This window comes from Hippocampus bargibanti, linkage group LG14 (genome assembly GCF_051943395.1).
Source record: "Hippocampus bargibanti isolate YZ-2025 linkage group LG14, ASM5194339v1, whole genome shotgun sequence".
Lineage (NCBI taxonomy): Eukaryota > Metazoa > Chordata > Actinopteri > Syngnathiformes > Syngnathidae > Hippocampus > Hippocampus bargibanti.
Window position 1 is genome coordinate 18079820 of NC_142747.1, and position 18480 is coordinate 18098299.

The 18480-nt window shown below is 36.5% G+C and overlaps 1 protein-coding gene across 3 annotated transcripts in view; it reads right to left on the reverse strand.

Annotated features, from left to right (window-relative positions):
* cadm1b (cell adhesion molecule 1b) overlaps window positions 1-18480 on the reverse strand; it is a 165174-nt gene that overhangs the window by 43904 nt on the left and 102790 nt on the right. For 2 of the 3 annotated variants that reach the window (XM_089014204.1, XM_089014202.1), the window contains exons 2-3: window positions 5662-5682; window positions 999-1145 (exon numbers count right to left, since the gene is read on the reverse strand). In XM_089014204.1, coding sequence (XP_088870330.1) covers window positions 999-1145; window positions 5662-5682 — 168 coding nt within the window. The remainder of the gene's footprint in view (window positions 1-998; window positions 1146-5661; window positions 5683-18480) is intronic. The other variant, XM_089014203.1, reaches the window with a different exon arrangement.

An 18480-nucleotide genomic window follows, 5' to 3' on the forward strand; every position in this document is an offset into this window, starting at 1 on the left:
TACGTCATATTTTTTACGTTTTTTTTTCATCATTCTGAATTGTGTTTGCCGTATAACAACTTTTATATGATATATAATAAGAAACACTAAATTTACCACAGGTGGGGACAGCACTAAGAAAAAAATAGAAATAATTACTTGTGGTGTGTATTAAGTAAATTAAATAACTTAAGCAAATTACTTTTGCTTTTATTCTATCTCTGTTTTTCTTCTTGAGATAAGTAAATAATTATGTGTCGGGTTGTGTTTGTAAGGTTTATTATCGCTTAATAAGGGGAATTGCAATCATTAATAAGGGGAGCAAAAGTAATACTCGATCATATGAATCTATTTTTTTATCACTGCGTACGGTCGATTATGAAAGCATAATGTGCGCATGCGCGGTAAACTGCATTTCCGCTTGTGTTAGCGTTTTTTTATTTATCATTTCAAATAATGTACGGCATACTACAACTTTTATACGGGAACTGTAATCATTTATAAGGGCAGCTATTAGCCAAGGTTGACAGGTATGTACAGTAAAGTCTCGTTATATCGATATTCTCGAAATATCGATATAACCAGACTAGCGATATATCCAATCCTGCGGCATGTAAATTTTCTCCTTGCGTTCATGGGAATAGTATCGTAATAAGCAGTACTATCGATATAACCGATATCGATATAACGAGACTTTACTGTATTTTCAATTCCCGAATAAATTTGTGAATGGTAGTAAATGAGTTACAGTAAAGTCTCGTTATATCGATATCGGATATATCGATAGTCCCGGTTATATCGATACTATTTCTATGCACGCACGGAGAAAATTACATGCAAACAGGGTCGGATATATCGATAGTCCCGGTTATATCGATATTTTTTCGGACTCCCTTGAATATCGATATAACGAGACTTTACTGTAATATCAATCCATATAGAAGGGCTTGACGTATTAGGCCACATGATCATTACCAAAAAACATCATTTTGTTGCTAAATTGTGTTCCATGAACTTACGTCGGACATCTTTGAAGTAGATGGTCTGTCTGTTGGGGTTGAGAAGCTGGATAACAGAGTCGTCATTGTTCCTCACCCTGCAGCTGATGGTGGCCATCTCACCCTCCACCACTGAAACGTTGTCTGTTGCCAAGTTCTGACCTTCCACTTCAAATAAAACACACATACATACACACACGTTAGCATCTGGACATTTAGCAGCTCACAAATATTTGCACTTCTTTCGCCAACACGACGCAACAATGCGACACTACACAAACAGGCCTTGTGGAGATCTCACAGCCACAGTCTAATCCAGGGGGGTCGGGAACCTCAGGCTCGCGAGCCATATATGGTTCTTTTGATGATTGCATATTGCTCGCCGATAAAACTAAATACATATATTATATATACTAAATACATATAAATACATTTTTCGCCGTTCATTTCCTGTTGGGGCTGCAGTTGGCGAAAAGCGCAATTTTGATTGGATGACACTGACTTAGGTTGGCGGAGAGCGCAATTTCGATTGGATGATACTGGCTGTCATGTTGAAACAGGTAAACGCCCCTTTAAAGGACAACCGACGTCACTTTTTTTGTTTTTTAACTGACATCAGAAAAACGTTTTATAGCATCTAAAATACCCAAAACACGCAGTATGATATTTTTAGGCAAATTCAAAACACCAATAAAAATGACTTAAAGTGTCAAAAATATGCAAAAAATTGAGCTGTGAATTGGGCATTTTCAGAAAGTCCCGCCCCCAGTTCGTGACGTCACGCCAAGACGTCATGCATTGCTGGTGAATCAAAACAATGGCTTCATATTCGGAGAATATGCTTTCTTGTTACACATCCAGTTATAAATATGATTCAAATAGTTCTGAAGAGGAAAGCATACATGTTTGCAATCGAATAAAGAATTAAATGTGCCATTTTGAGGCAACATTGGGGGGGAACTGTCTCACCCAAAAAAAGAGGCACAAAATGGCGACCTCCTGTGGCCACCTCTGTTTCCACAGGCTGATAAATTCCTTATACGGCGCTTGGACGCCCTCTTCTGGCGGCTTTTGGGTGCGACACGAGGTACCCAGACCAAACAAGTACAGCAAAATACATTGACGTAATGGAAGGGCCGCTACAATGCGTCTTTTTTTACGGTCAGGGGCGGTCCTTTAGTGAAAATCGAATCTAAATCTAATAATAATAATACTAATATTAATAATAATAATAATACTAATAATAACAATAATAATAATACATTTCATTTATAAGCGCCTTTCAAAACTCTCAAGGTCACTTTACAGTCACAGGATAAGTTTTTCTGTGGGTGAGCAGCGGCAGCCACACGCGCTAGCATTCATTCAACCCGAAAGTGGCTCAAATAGATAGAAAGCTAGCTAATAGATATCTAATAGATAGCTAGCTATCTATATAGCCATACAGCTAATAGATAGCTAGAAATGTCAGAAAGCAATCAAGGTTCCGCGTGACGACTCGAATATGTAAACATATTTTTGATGTTTGCCCCTGCGTCTGCATCTGATAACCGGTGTGAAACGAAGATATTATAATATAATCCAAGCTTGGGTAAAAATAGCACAAGGTGACATGAAATTACTTCCCCGAAAGCAGCAACAAGAAGAACAAAAGGCCTTTTTTTTTGTGTGTGTGCGTATGAGAGGTCTGAGTTACTGCGACAAGGTCTCGGGGAAAAGTGCTTGTGTACCGAGAGGCTCTTCCAAAGATCCTTTTCCATGCCAAGAGATAGACGACAGCACACTGAGCACACACTGGTCACATGGAGGCTCAGATGGAGGGCTCGGATAAAGCTTTAGCCCATCAACGCCATCCAGCAGCTCCACCTCCTCCTTTTCATTCGCGTTTGAAGATGATATCGTGTCAATCGATATAGTGGAAGGAAATACACTGCCATACCAAACCGTGTCCATGAAAGTGAAGGAGAAACAATTGAGGCATATGGATGTGAGAGTCAAACTATAGGCAAAAAAAATGTGTCCACTCCAGTGCCAGGGTTTTTGTCATTTTCACTCAAATTGCAGGACCTACAGAATATTGAGTTTTCGGACTACATACACATTCAATACATTCAGTGATAGAAACCTGAAACTCTGTTTTCATCAGAAAAAAAGAGTGAATTCCTAAATGATATGGGGTCTGGAGTTTTTTGAGTTTGAAATGGGGGCAGGTGTACACAATACAATGCAATACAGTAAAGTCTCGTTATATCGATATTCAAGGGAGTCCGAAAAAATATCGATATAACCGGGACTATCGATATATCCGACCCTGTTTGCATGTAATTTTCTCCCTGCGTGCATAGAAATAGTATCGATATAACCGGGACTATCGATATATCCGATATCGATATAACGAGACTTTACTGTACATACATATTGGTTTATATAGCGCTTTAACAACAACTGAAGCTGGAACAAAGCGCTAACATGGAAAAAAAGGCAAATGCTGCCCCCTCATGGGAGCGAAAAACATTGCCAGAGGTCTGACCAGTGCTTTATCGGCAGCGCCCTTCGCAAGAAGAAAAAATTTGTAGGTTATATGGTTCTGGAGTTATCTGAGCTTGAAATGTGGGCAGCGGTACAAAATACAAAATAATACATATTTATTTATGTAGCGCTTTAACAACAGCTGAAGCTGTAACAAAACACTAACATTAAAAAAGGGAAGTGCGAAAAACATTGCCAGAGGTCTGACTAGGGCTTTATCCCCCCCCCCCCCCCCCCCCCGCATGAAAATGAACTCATTCACTGCCAGGCGTACAAAAATGTGCCAGGGTTTTTGGCATTGTCACTAAAATTCTAGGACCCACAGAATATTGAGTTTTAGGACTACATAAACATTCAATACAGCGTGAGAAACCTTAGACTCATGTCTTTAATCAGAAAAAAAAAGTTAATTCCTAAATTATATGGATCTTTTAAATATGATAACTTCTTATTCTCCATCAGAAAGTCAAACATTTTTGGCAGTACCCTTAGCTTCCATTCTACTGGTCACAGAGAAACCAACTGTAAATAAATCCTCCACAGCCCACCAAAGCAAAGTTGGTGACGTTCCAGCATCCTTCTTAGCCTTGGCTCATCTCCAATTCCCCCCAAAAAAAAAAAAAACAACACATAAATAACACCGACTTGATTAGCAATCCCATCAAAGTAAAAACGGGCCACTTTGCGCAACATGGAGGACTTTGGCGATTGGACTAAACATTTTCGATTGCCTTGGCAATGCGACTCGTGATTGGGTGCGAATGAGGCGAGATGGTCATTAATCCTGGATTTGTGGTTGTTGTGGCGGTGGTGCGAGTAGTGCGAGTGGTGGTGTGATTTGGGCACAGATGACTGGCTGATAAATGCACACTCATTCCAGCAGCTGTCTGGAAGAGTAAAGTGTGTGTATCTTGACACATGGCTGTCTGCCTTTTGCCGCATCACAACATACTGATAGAGGAGCCAAAGAGGACTCGCGAGCTGCCATCGAGGGGGGGAGCTCGGGCACTCAAACGTCAAACGAGAGTTAAAACCAAATCATTCTAGTCAAAAGTGGCGACGATTCGTGGTTTAGGGGACGGTTGGCTGTGTTCATATTTGCGACAGCCACCTGTTCGTCTGATGGAGTGACTGAATCCAATGAAAAAAACGAAGAATTGAAAAGTGTGATGTAGAGCGCCAGTCACGAATTTGTTCGGGGTTTAGTGTGTTTTTTTCCATGCTTAGGTGTCGATAAAGCGCTGATCAGACCTCTGGTAAAGTTTTTTTTCACTTCCACGAGGGGGCAGCATTTGCTCTTTGTCCACGTTAACAGCTTCAGCAGTTGTTAAAGGACAACAGACGTCTCCGGACAAGTTGTGTCCATAATTTGGATAATGGCTTCAAATGACTTCTACTAAGCGTATTTTACAAAGATTCCACCACATATAGCAATATTTTACGTTTTAAGACTTGCGCTGAATATTCAGGAAGTCTTGTTTTCGAGTTGATGACGAGTCCGTACGTGACGTCACTAAAGGGAACGCCCCTGACCGAAAAAAGACACATTGTAGCAGTCCTTCCATCACATCAATGTATTTTGCTGGACTTGTTTGGTCTGAACACCTCGTGTTGCACCCAAAAGCCGCCAGAAGAGGGCGTCCAAGCTCCATGGAAGGAATTTATCAGCCTGTGGAAATGGGCTGATTCATTCCTCACAACAGCTCTGTGGCCATTTTGTGCCTCTTTTTGGGTGAGACATTTCCCCCCAATGTTGCCTCAAAATGGCACGGAATAAATTCTTTAATCGATTGCAAACATGTATGCTTTCCTCTTCACAACTATTTGAATCATATTCATAACTGGATGTGTAACAAGAAAGCATATTCTCTGAAGCCATTGTTTTGATTCTCCAGAATCCAGATTTATTATTATTATTTGGTAAAAAGCTAAAAAATATATATCTTTCACAGAACAACAAATGAATGGGGGCAACCAATTAACCTTGTAAAGACAAAGAAATGTTGACTGATAGAATAAAAAAAAAAAATGAAAGCAACACCATCGATTTACACCGTGTCTTTCTCAAGAAAAAAAGGTCTAATGTTAATAAGATGAGATGAGCCGACAATCACGTACAGAAAAGAGGCTGGAAAACAGGAAAAGTAAGTCGTACCTGTGATTGTTTCAGCAGCTCCTGATGTAGCAGGCAACGAAGAAAAGAACAGAGAAGAAAGTTTGTCAGTAGAAAGAAAGCAAGCAGAAAGATTTACAGACGCTCCCCACCTTATGAACGAGATATGAATGTTGGGGAAACACCACTCCATATCCAGTACTGTCCCCGCTTCAGTCCCTCTGTACACCCCAGACACCGGACTGTCTCTGTGCATATCTGATGTGTATCCCCCCCCCACCCACCCACAACCTCAACATGTAGTAGCAATGCGATTTACACAGACAAGTGAGCTTGGATGGAGTAAGAAACGCATCCGTGCAGCAAAATGTTGAGCAGACGGCTTGTCTCACTTGTCATTGGCTGTGTAATAAGGGTGGAAGGTGTGACACATTTCCTTGTTCGACGTCTTTGTGCATTGGCAGAGTGTCAGTAACCCCCAATGTTGGGGAAAAATGTGTGTGTGATGTACATAGAGTCAAGAGTGACAAATCACACACAACGGTCACAAAACAAAGTGTGAGGACACGCTGTGTCGAATGCTCTGACATTTTAAGCGTCAGTCAAAACTTTGTGTTTGTGTAAGGCTTAAACAGAGGGAGCTTTGGCTCAAATTAGCCTGTTTGACACTAATCCGGAGCGACAATTTACTTGCATGTCAGCAAAACGCCAAATTACACTTCTTACTCAGTGAGTAGATCATAGTTTATGGATGAAAAGGTTTCTTCAGCCGTCATCTACTTTTTTGAAGGTGTCGGATGTTTCGCTCCTCATCTGAAAAGCTTCGTCAGCGAACTTAACTTGTGCTGGGAGTTCTGGCCCTGCTTTGATCGACCCTGCTCTAAGGTTGGAGGGGAGCAGTAGACTTTTCCCTGAAACTAATCTGCTTACTTCTTTTGTTCTGTCTGATTATGTTCCATGCCTGGCTCTGGTTGCCCCATTCGCTCTGCTATTGATACTTTGATGCTTTTCGGATGAGGAGCGAAACGTCCGACATCTTCAAAGAAGTATAGATGACAGCTGAAAAAACATTTTCATCCATGGAACACTCCTGTACGACTGAGAGCTTAGTCTGTAATAGTAGAAATTTGTGTTTTATGGGGAACTGGGAACGGAATATTCTTATATTAATGGTTTCCTATGGGAAATTAATGTTTGGAATACACACTTTTTGCCTTACACACACTCTCTGGGAACCAATTAAGTTCATAAGTCAATGTATCAGTATATAATATATGAATATATAAAAGCTTTCCAAATACAGTAAAGTCTCGTTATATCGATATCGGATATATCGATAGTCCCGGTTATATCGATACTATTTCTATGCACGCACGGAGAAAATTACATGCAAACAGGGTCGGATATATCGATAGTCCCGGTTATATCGATATTTTTTCGGACTCCCTTGAATATCGATATAACGAGACTTTACTGTATAAGGCACACCGCATTATAAGCCGCTACATTAGAGGCTAGGGTTACGCACACCGTCCTCTACAGGGGGAAAATGGCTGCTGACAGTAGCTGCGAGACCAGTTGGGGTAGGCATAGGGTCACCTTTTGAAGAAAATCAAGGCGTTTGGGTGCGCCTTGTACACCAGAATATCGGCTCCATCAGCTGGCCTAGTCTTTGGCCTGGTTTCTCTTAAGGCAAGGCAGCAAGCAAATAAAATATTCGGCCGCGGTCACTCCACGGACACAGTTGAGTATGATGAGACTTCAACCCAAACAGACTTGTGATAGAGTCTGGCGACACCTTCCCTCGCCATCAGAGCGATCCACTTCCTGTCAGTTGCCGCCATCCAGACTAATAATAGCGCCTAGGCGGCGGCCCGTATCCCCCTTGCGTTACCTGCAGCGCATTAGCCACAAGTTATGAGGCGGCGGCTGGCCTGTGATTAGATGTCATGGCTGTCGCTCTGCTTAGACAAGTGCTGATGGACAGATTTGGCGGGAGGGAAAACGCCACTTCGGATGAGAGCGGGAAAGCCAAGCGTCCTCCCGATGTCTGTCCTTGTCTCCTCGCCTCATTTTCATCCACAGGCTATACGAGTGCCCTCTTTCTGTTCTGAGTTTAAGGAGACAATGGCAAGCATTCTGTTCTTTTTTTTCCTTGCCATCCACTAATTTATTATAATTAATATAATAATACAGTAAAGTCTCGTTATATCGATATTCAAGGGAGTCCGAAAAAATATCGATATAACCGGGACTATCGATATATCCGACCCTGTTTGCATGCAATTTTCCCCGTGCGTGCATAGAAATAGTATCGATATATCCGATATCGATATAACGAGACTTTACTGTAATAATAATCATCATAATAATAATAATAATAAGAAGAAGAAGACATTTCATTTATAAGTGCCTTTCAAAACTCTCAAGGTCACTACACAGTCACAGGATAATCAAATTTAAAATACAGTAAAGTCTCGTTATATCAATATCGGTTATATCGATAGTACTGCTTATTACGATACTATTTCTATGCACGCACGAGAAAATTACATGCAAACAGGGTCGGATATATCGATAGTCCCGGTTATATCGATATTTTTTCGGGCTCCCTTGGATATCGATATAACGAGACTTTACTGTAGATTCTTTTCTTACAGTAGGTGTTGAAATACCTGACATGTTTCGGCGTATACTTATAAAAAACTTCTTAAAACCTAAAAGTGTGTGTATCCAAATGAAATGAAAATACACACCAAAAAATCTTTTTGGGTGAATTTGTGAGGACCTCTGTGAAACTTTAACAGGTGCATTTATAGACCCTCGAGAGGCATTTAGAATGAAACACTTGTGAGGACCGGCCAAAACGTCCTCACTTGTTAAAAATGTCATCACTACATATGGTATAAAATGTTAGTGGTCCTCACAAGACAAGTCATATAAACACCCCACACACACACATATACACCCACGTAAAAGCTGCTGCATCTCAAGCAGAAACGAGGCAATGTGTTACCTATGAAAAAGAACATTACATTCATGGCATGGCATGTTAGCTCATTAGCGTTGCGACTGAATAGCGTCATGATGGCGGGTGGCGACGGTAGGGGGTGATTGTGGCGGTGGTAGGGGGCCTGCGACAAGTCGCACACAAACCGACACAAATATGTTATAAAACATAGCCGTGAGCACATATGTATGACAGTTCGCGTCAATGCGTGTGTGTGTGTGTGTGTGTGTGTGTGTGTGTGCGTGTGTGTGTGTGTGTGTGTGTGTGTGTGTGTGCGTGCGTGTGTGTGTGTGTGTGTGTGGGGCCATACAGTGTTCTGCCCATTGTGTCCTCATTTAATTAGATGGATCAGCCATTTTTCTCTCCGTGGAAATAAGATGAAAAAGTGGACTCCTGACCAATGAAGACCTTTGACTTCCAAAAATAAAACACACACACACACACACACACACACACACACACACACACACACACACACACACACACACACACACACACACACACACACACACACACACACCTTGTACATTGTCCGAGGCATGTGATTCCAACTAAAATAAGTCAAATAGTTTTCCGGATATTTTGTTGACTTATTATTATTACTATTGCCGCTGCTACATGTATTTTTTTTCTTTTTTTTTTTTCCCCTCAGCCTTCAACCACATCATCCAGTTCACGGTCCATCTCCATGACAACCTAGCAGAGCAGAAATGTTAATCAATCTGTCAGTCCTCAGGGATGCAACCCCCCCCCCCCCCTTTTTTTTTTGATTATTAGAAATGCGAAAAACTGCAAATGCACCGTGGATTCATTTCCTCCGCGGCTTTATTCTACCGATCACTTTGTTATGTACCACCTGCACAATCAAATGAGATTCCATGCAAGAGGTGACTACAAATAAAAAATGCCTTTACAAAAGGTAATAATGCAGAGTTTTGATTGACACCTCGAAAATAAATATCCCAAAGTATTCGGATCCTCTGCAAAACAAAGGAAGTCTTGAATAAGAGATCTTTGTCCACGTTCTACTGTAAATTATTACGCCCATATTTGACATACTGTGTGGAAATATGAAGAAACGCTTGTGAAACTGAAAGCAATAAGAATTATGAATAGACCTCCCCAAAACCACAAAAGACACCAATGCGAAAACACAGACTGACCTTTACTCTTTTTTTGCATAATGAATATTTTTATTTAACTCATATAAAAAAAAACAATGTAATTTAGGAATTAACTATTTTTTCTAATAAAAGAAGAGAGTAAATTCTATTACCAACATTACCAACTTAGTATTTGACTAATCGATTACAGTGATACCTTGGCTTACGAACTTTTCGGTTTAAGCACGTTACATTTATGAAAATTTTACCTTGGCATACGAACTATTTTTCGGGATACACACGTAGCAGCCACAATGAGTGATGTGTCGTTCGCGAACGAGCCCGTTCTCCTCACTAGAAAATGGCAGCCGACTGTTTTGTCCTCTATTCCCCGCCCCCAGTCTTCGGTTAAAGCCACGTGATTGGTCAAGAACGCAGCAGTGAGGGGTTGGGGGGTAGGGTTTACAGTTAGAGAGAGAGTGAGGCCGTTCTCCCAAAAACAAAATGGCGTCTTTGGTTAAAGCCACGTGATTGGTCAAGAACGCAGAAGTGGGGTGGGGGGGTTAAACATTAAAGAGACAGGCAGACGACAGAGAGAGAGTGAAAAAACATACACGAAAGGGAGACGACAGAACTTGAAACAAAAAAAGTGAAAAAAGAAACCAAAAGTGAAATGGTAAGAAAATGGATAGAAAACATTGAAATGTGGACTTGTTTCCACATACAGTAAAGTCTCGTTATATCGATATCGGATATATTGATAGTCCCGGTTATATCGATACTATTTCTATGCACGCACGGAGAAAATTACATGCAAACAGGGTCGGATATATCGATAGTCCCGGTTATATCGATATTTTTTCCGACTCCCTTGAATATCGATATAACGAAACTTTACTGTAGTTCAAAAGCAGAGTGTAGACTGGAAGGTTAAAATATCCCATCAATCAGGCTCAACAAATAACCCGTCTGTGCACTTGATGCAAAAAGCTATCAACCCAGCTAAACAGCACACAATTGATGAGGAACAAGGTAAAATTATCGCAGAGAAAGCACCTACAAGAGATCATTCCTCAAGATGGCGAAAGAAGAAGGCTACGTTCCTCATCAAGTGTTTAATGCTGATGAAATGCTAACTTTATTATATAGTACAGTTTATTTTTTAATTACAACACAATAGCACATTTATTATACATAAAATAAGGTATATTTTGTGTAGTTTTAAGGCTTAGAAAATTATATTTCATGGGGACCTGGGAACGGATTATTCTAATCTTAATGGTTTCTTATGAGAAATTCATTTTTGGGATACACACTTTTCGCCGTACACACTGTGTCTGGGAACCAATTAAGTCCGTAAGCCAAGGTATCACTGTACTATTAAGAGTGCTGATGGTGACAAGCGCCGTGACTTCACATCTCCATAAATCAAAACGCAAGCGGACGAACGCTTTCTTAACCCCCCCAATGAGGTGCAACGATTTCTTCTTGCCGCCGGCCGGGCCGCTCTCTCTTGTGTTAACAAGAACGGCTGACTGAGCGTCGTTTTAAGAGCTGTATGTGCCCCTCGCCGCCGCCACACCGCGCTGCAGTGACTCATCACATTTGATTCATGTTGTCTATTCCGGGCCACGCTTCCATTGCAAATTCTTCCTTCCTGCCACAGTCTGTTCTTATTTTCTTTTGAAAGGCAAGTAGCCACGGGAATGTTTGCAACTGCATGAAAAAAAGTCACTTATAAGTAGAGTAGAGAGAGTTACACAAAGTGCACACCTCCTCTACATTCTCAAAACATCCTCCACGAAAATTGACCAATCATGAGACCTGCAACCTTCACAGAAAGTCATTTTAAGAAGTACCGGTAACAGCATATGGCGCCATGAAATGCCGGGTTGTTTTCCGAAACTATCCAATTTTGATGTTGAGCAAATTGAGAGCATTTAACTCATTCACTGCCATTCACAAATGTATTCATGAATTGAAAATATGACGTAGAACGCCATTCCCGAATTTGTTTGGGTTTTTTTCATGCTGGGGTGCCATTATTGTAAAATTCTGTTAAAATTATGTGAAAATTATTGTAAAATTATGTTACAATTATGTTACAATTATGTTACAATTATGTTACAATTATGTTAGAATTGTTGTAAATTTATTCTAAAATTATTGTTCAATTATTGTCCAATTATTTTAAAATTATGTTAACATTATGTTAAAAGTAATGTTCAAATTATTGTAAAATTATAACATTTTAATATAATTATTGTAAAATTATGTTCAGATTGTGTACAAATTATTGTAAAATTATGATGAAATTAATACTATTGTAAAATTATTGTAAAATTATGTTCAGATTATGTGAAAATTATTGTACAATTATGTTACAATTATGTTAGAATTGTTGTAAATTTATTCTAAAATTATTGTTCGATTATTTTAAAATTATGTTAACTTTATGTTAAAAGTAATGTTCAAATTATTGTAAAATTATAACATTTTAATATAATTATTGTAAAATTATGTTCAGATTGTGTTCAAATTATTGTAAAATTATGATGAAATTAATACTATTGTAAAATTATTGTAAAATTGTTAAAATTATGTGAAAAATATTGTAAAATTATGTTACAATTATGTTAGAATTGTTGTAAATTTATTCTAAAATTATTGTTCGATTATTGTCCAATTATTTTAAAATTATGTTAACATTATGTTAAAAGTAATGTTCAAATTATTGTAAAATTATAACATTTTAATATAATTATTGTAAAATTATTGTAAAATTATGTTCAGATTGTGTTCAAATTATTGTAAAATTATGATGAAATTAATACTATTGTAAAATTATTGTAAAATTATGTTCATATTATGTGAAAATTATTGTAAAATTATGTTACAATTATGTTAGAATTGTTGTAAATTTATTCTAAAATTATTGTTTAATTATTGTCCAATTATTTTAAAATTATGTTAACATTATGTTAAAAGTAATGTTCAAATTATTGTAAAACTATAACATTTTAATATAATTATTGTAAAATTATTGTAAAATTATGTTCAGATTGTGTTCAAATTATTGTAAAATTATGATGAAATTAATACTATTGTAAAATTATTGTAAAATAATGTTAAAATTATGTGAAAATTATTGTAAAATTATGTTACAATTATGTTACAATTATGTTAGAATTGTTGTAAATTTATTCTAAAATTATTGTTCAATTATTGTCCAATTATTTTAAAATTATGTTAACATTATGTTAAAAGTAATGTTCAAATTATTGTAAAATTATAAGATTTTAATATAATTATTGTAAAATTATTGTAAAATTATGTTCAGATTGTGTACAAATTATTGTAAAATTATGATGAAATTAATACTATTGTAAAATTATTGTAAAATTATGTTCAGATTATGTGAAAATTATTGTAAAATTATGTTACAATTATGTTAGAATTGTTGTAAATTTATTCTAAAATTATTGTTCGATTATTTTAAAATTATGTTAACATTATGTTAAAAGTAATGTTCAAATTATTGTAAAATTATAACATTTTAATATAATTATTATAAAATTATTGTAAAATTATGTTCAGATTGTGTTCAAATTATTGTAAAATTATGATGAAATTAATACTATTGTAAAATTATTGTAAAATTATGTTAAAATTATGTGAAAATTATTGTAAAATTATGTTACAATTATGTTACAATTATGTTAGAATTGTTGTAAATTTATTCTAAAATTATTGTTCAATTATTGTCCAATTATTTTAAAATTATGTTAACATTATGTTAAAAGTAATGTTCAAATTATTGTAAAATTATAAGATTTTAATATAATTATTGTAAAATTATTGTAAAATTATGTTCAGATTGTGTACAAATTATTGTAAAATTATGATGAAATTAATACTATTGTAAAATTATTGTAAAATTATGTTCAGATTATGTGAAAATTATTGTAAAATTATGTTACAATTATGTTAGAATTGTTGTAAATTTATTCTAAAATTATTGTTCGATTATTTTAAAATTATGTTAACATTATGTTAAAAGTAATGTTCAAATTATTGTAAAATTATAACATTTTAATATAATTATTATAAAATTATTGTAAAATTATGTTCAGATTGTGTTCAAATTATTGTAAAATTATGATGAAATTAATACTATTGTAAAATTATTGTAAAATTATGTTAAAATTATGTGAAAATTATTGTAAAATTATGTTACAATTATGTTAGAATTGTTGTAAATTTATTCTAAAATTATTGTTCAATTATTGTCCAATTATTTTAAAATTATGTTAACATTATGTTAAAAGTAATGTTCAAATTATTGTAAAATTATAACATTTTCATATAATTATTGTAAAATTATGTTCAGATTGTGTTCAAATTATTGCAAAATTATGATGAAATTAATACTATTGTAAAATTATTGTAAAATTATGTTCAGATTATGTTGAAATTATTGTAAAATTATAATAAAATTAATACTATTGTAAAATTATTGTAAATTTATGTTCAAATTATTGTAAAATTATTGTAAATTTATGTTCAAATTACTGTAAAATTATGACACAATTTTAATATAATTATTGTCAAATTATTGTACCAGTATTGTTACATTCTTATTACATTAAATTATTAGTATTAGTATGATATGGTTATTAGATATGGTTATGAGTATTAGTCTGAGTACTAGTATGAGTATTACTATGAGTATTAGTATATAATAGTAATAGTAGTATTAGTAGTAGTATTATTAGTAGTAGTAGTATTATTATTATTATTATTATTATTATTATTATTATTATTATTATTATTATTATTACTAGTATTATTACTATTACTAGTATTATTATTATTACTACTATTATTATTATTATTACTACTATTATTACTACTACGACTATTACTACTACTACGACTACTGGCCCTGATTGCCCCATTCCAAGGTGATACCAGGGTGGATGTGAACTTCTGTGGGTCCTGCAATTTGAGTGAAAATGAAATTTTATTATTATTATTATTATTATTATTATTACTATTATTATTAGGATTTTTATTATTACGCTTATCCAACTCACCGTCAACAATTCTATTTCAGATCCCAAATTTTGGAATGTGCATATGTGCTACATTTGGTGGTGGTGAAGAACTCCAGCTTTCCCGCAAGAGATCAACTTAAAGGACGTCTCTTAGTGTCGACATGATTGCAAATTATTTTTTGCAACGTCTCAATTACAGCAAAAAAAAACAACAACTTTCATTCGTTTCCGGTTGCCACTAACTGCAGGACATCATATGCACGTAGTTAATTGTAAGGTTGGCTTCATATTATGATTACACAAATTCGCCTCCTCCATCCAACACCTGTGCACGTTCCCTGGCCCGCCTCATACGCTTATAATCACCTCTATCAGCCCAAAACGCATCCGGGGACGCTAACCGCGTCCATTTGTTTGCGCCTCATAATGTCTTTCTGCGCGCCTCAATCAGGCACCTGTGTGACACACACCTGCTGTCTCGCCGGCGCCAAAGACGAGAAGCGAGATGGAGGCCTTTTGTTTCCCCGCCCCGGTTGATAATCAGCGCATTGTTTCCAATCTTCCCGCACCATTTTTTTCAATATCCCATTTCCCCTTTTTTTCTCAGTCAAATCGCTGCTATCAATCAGGTGTGCGTTGGAGAGCGTGTGTGAGAGGAGGGAAACGCAGTGGTGGCGGCGTGTTGACTTCCTTGATGGAACCATTTCTAGCCTCAGGCCTCATTAGTCAAACTGCGAGAGGTGGGAAAAAAAAAGTGTGCGTGAATGTATGAGAGAGGGCTGTCGGGGACATCATTTACATCTTGTGAAACACGCAACGGAAACGTTCTCACACACTAATGAAACATAAATACTGGACCAGTATATTCGATGAAAGTACAGTAAAGTCTCGTTATATCGATATTCAAGGGAGTCCGAAAAAATATCGATATAACCGGGACTATCGATATAGCCGACCCTGTTTGCATGTAATTTTCTCCGTGCGTGCATAGAAATAGTATCGATATAACAGGGACTATCGATATATCCGATATCGATATAACGAGACTTTACTGTATTTCAGAATTTTGTTCATGGGCGCTTCACGAGTGTGTGTGAGAGTGCTTCACTTGTGTGTACGGCAGTGTTCCAATCCAGTGTGAGAATTCAGTTGTGTGACCGAGAGTGTTTTCCTTAGTGTTGCAGTGCAACCGGGGGGGTTTTCAGTCGTGTGTGAGTGAAATAAAATGAAGCTGTTTGTGAGTGAGGCTTTAAATTGTGAGTGTGAGAGTGAAATAAAAGTGTGAACGATAAAGGACTAAGTGAAAAAAAAATCTGCGATTTTGAGGGTGACAGTGTAGTACATTGTGGGTAATATATGAGAGAACGTTTCGGTATTATAATGTGAACGTAAGCACGCAAGTGTTGCAGTTGTGCGCATGAGAATGCTTGGGTGATTTGGTAGTCTTGAGTCATCCATCTGAGATCAGTGTAAGTGAGGGGAAAAGTATTGCTTTTACTTGAGATCTTTTTGAAAGTGTTCAAATATTTCAATGAGTTTCAAATGTGTGAGAGCGTTTCAGTAGTGCGTGTGGTTCATTCGTCAACTTGACAGCATTTTCCTAAAGTACCGTTTGAACGTGATGTGAGATCGTTTCAATAGTCTGAGTTTTGACAGTGCGCATGTCAACCAAATTCTGCTCCTGCTGACAGAACGAGATCTGATCATAGTTAGCGAAATATGATTTAATTTAAAATTTGACACATCTACTCGGAAAAATGTAACACCCATTGTTGCATGTTCTTGCACACACTCGCAACCACAGACACATACATGGATGGCTAGATAGCTAGCTAGATATATGGCTTGATAGATAGCTAGACAGATAGCTAAATAGCTAGAAAACTAAAAAGCTAAATAGCTAGAAAGCTAGTTACGATACATAGATAGCTCAGATAGCTAGATAGATAGCTAGGTACAGTATATAGATAGCTATATAGTTAGCTACATAGCTAGCTAGATAGATAGCTAGAAAGATAGCTAGGTATAGAGATAGCTACGTATATAGCTAACTAGATAGCTAGCTAGATAGCTAGTTAGATAGATAGATAGATAGATAGCTAATTAGATAGCTAGCTAGCTAATTAGTTAGATAGATAGATAGATAGATAGCTAATTAGATAGCTAGCTAGCTAATTAGATAGCTAGCTAGCTAGCTAATTAGATAGCTAGCTATCTAGCTAATTAGATAGATAGCTAGCTAGCTAATTAGATAGATAGATAGATAGATAGATAGATAGATAGATAGATAGATAGATAGATAGATAGATAGATAGATAGATAGATATCAGAATCAGAATCAGAATACCTTTATTCGTCCCGCAATGGGGAAATTTGATAGATGGCAAGCTAGATAGATAGATAGATAGATAGATAGATAGCTAATTAGATAGCTAGCTAGCTAATTAGATAGATAGCTAGCTATCTAGCTAATTAGATAGCTAGCTAGCTAGCTAATTAGATAGATAGATAGATAGATAGATAGATAGATAGATAGATAGATAGATAGATAGATAGATAGATAGATAGATAGATAGATAGATAGATAGATAGATAGATAGATGGCAAGCTAGATAGCTAGCTAGCTAGCTAGCTAGCTAATTAGATAGATAGATAGATAGATAGATAGATAGATAGATAGATAGATAGATAGCTAGATAGCTAGCTAATTAGATAGCTAGCTAGCTAGCTAATTAGATAGATAGATAGATAGATAGATAGATAGATAGATAGATAGATAGATAGATAGATAGATAGATAGATAGATAGATGGCAAGCTAGATAGATAGCTAGCTAGCTAGCTAATTAGATAGATAGATAGATAGATAGATAGATAGATAGATAGATAGATAGATAGATAGATAGATAGATAGATAGATAGATAGATAGATGGCAAGCTAGATAGATAGCTAGCTAGCTAGCTAATTAGATAGCTAGCTAGCTAGCTAGCTAATTAGAGAGATAGCTGGCTAGCTAGCTAATTAGAGAGATAGATAGATAGATAGATAGATAGATAGATAGATAGATAGATAGATAGATAGATAGATAGATAGATAGATAGATAGATAGATAGATAGATAGATAGATAGATAGATAGATAGATAGATAGATAGATAGATAGATAGATAGATAGATAGATAGATAGATAGATAGATAGATAGATAGATAGATAGATAGATAGATAGATAGATAGATAGATAGATAGATAGGCCGTGAAATCCAGGTCCAGAGAAAAGAGCCACATGTTTTTGTTAATAGATGTGCCACGCAGCTCAGATGACGATTTTGGCAAGACCTCCGAGACGTAGCGAGAGTTCATCTTATTAGACAGGTGGAAAGTCTCGTCGTGGCAGGTGAGAGCATCGACTGTATCACAGTGGCGCGTTACCAGCTGTCAAATGTGACGGCTACGCACGTGTGTTTTGGGCGAGGGAGCCATCATGAACCCATTAAAAAGAAACAGCGGCGAAGATGCGACTCTCCGAGGCCGACATGAAACAGGAGGAAAAGAGCTCTTTGATCACTTCCTACCTGTCAGTCCGCCTTCCGCAGGGACCGCTAGTTACCCGGATACACTTTGGGAGGGGGAAGGTGAGGGAAGACAAGTAGCGCCGCAATGAGTGTCGGCAAGCAGATTCAGTCCCCTAAGGAG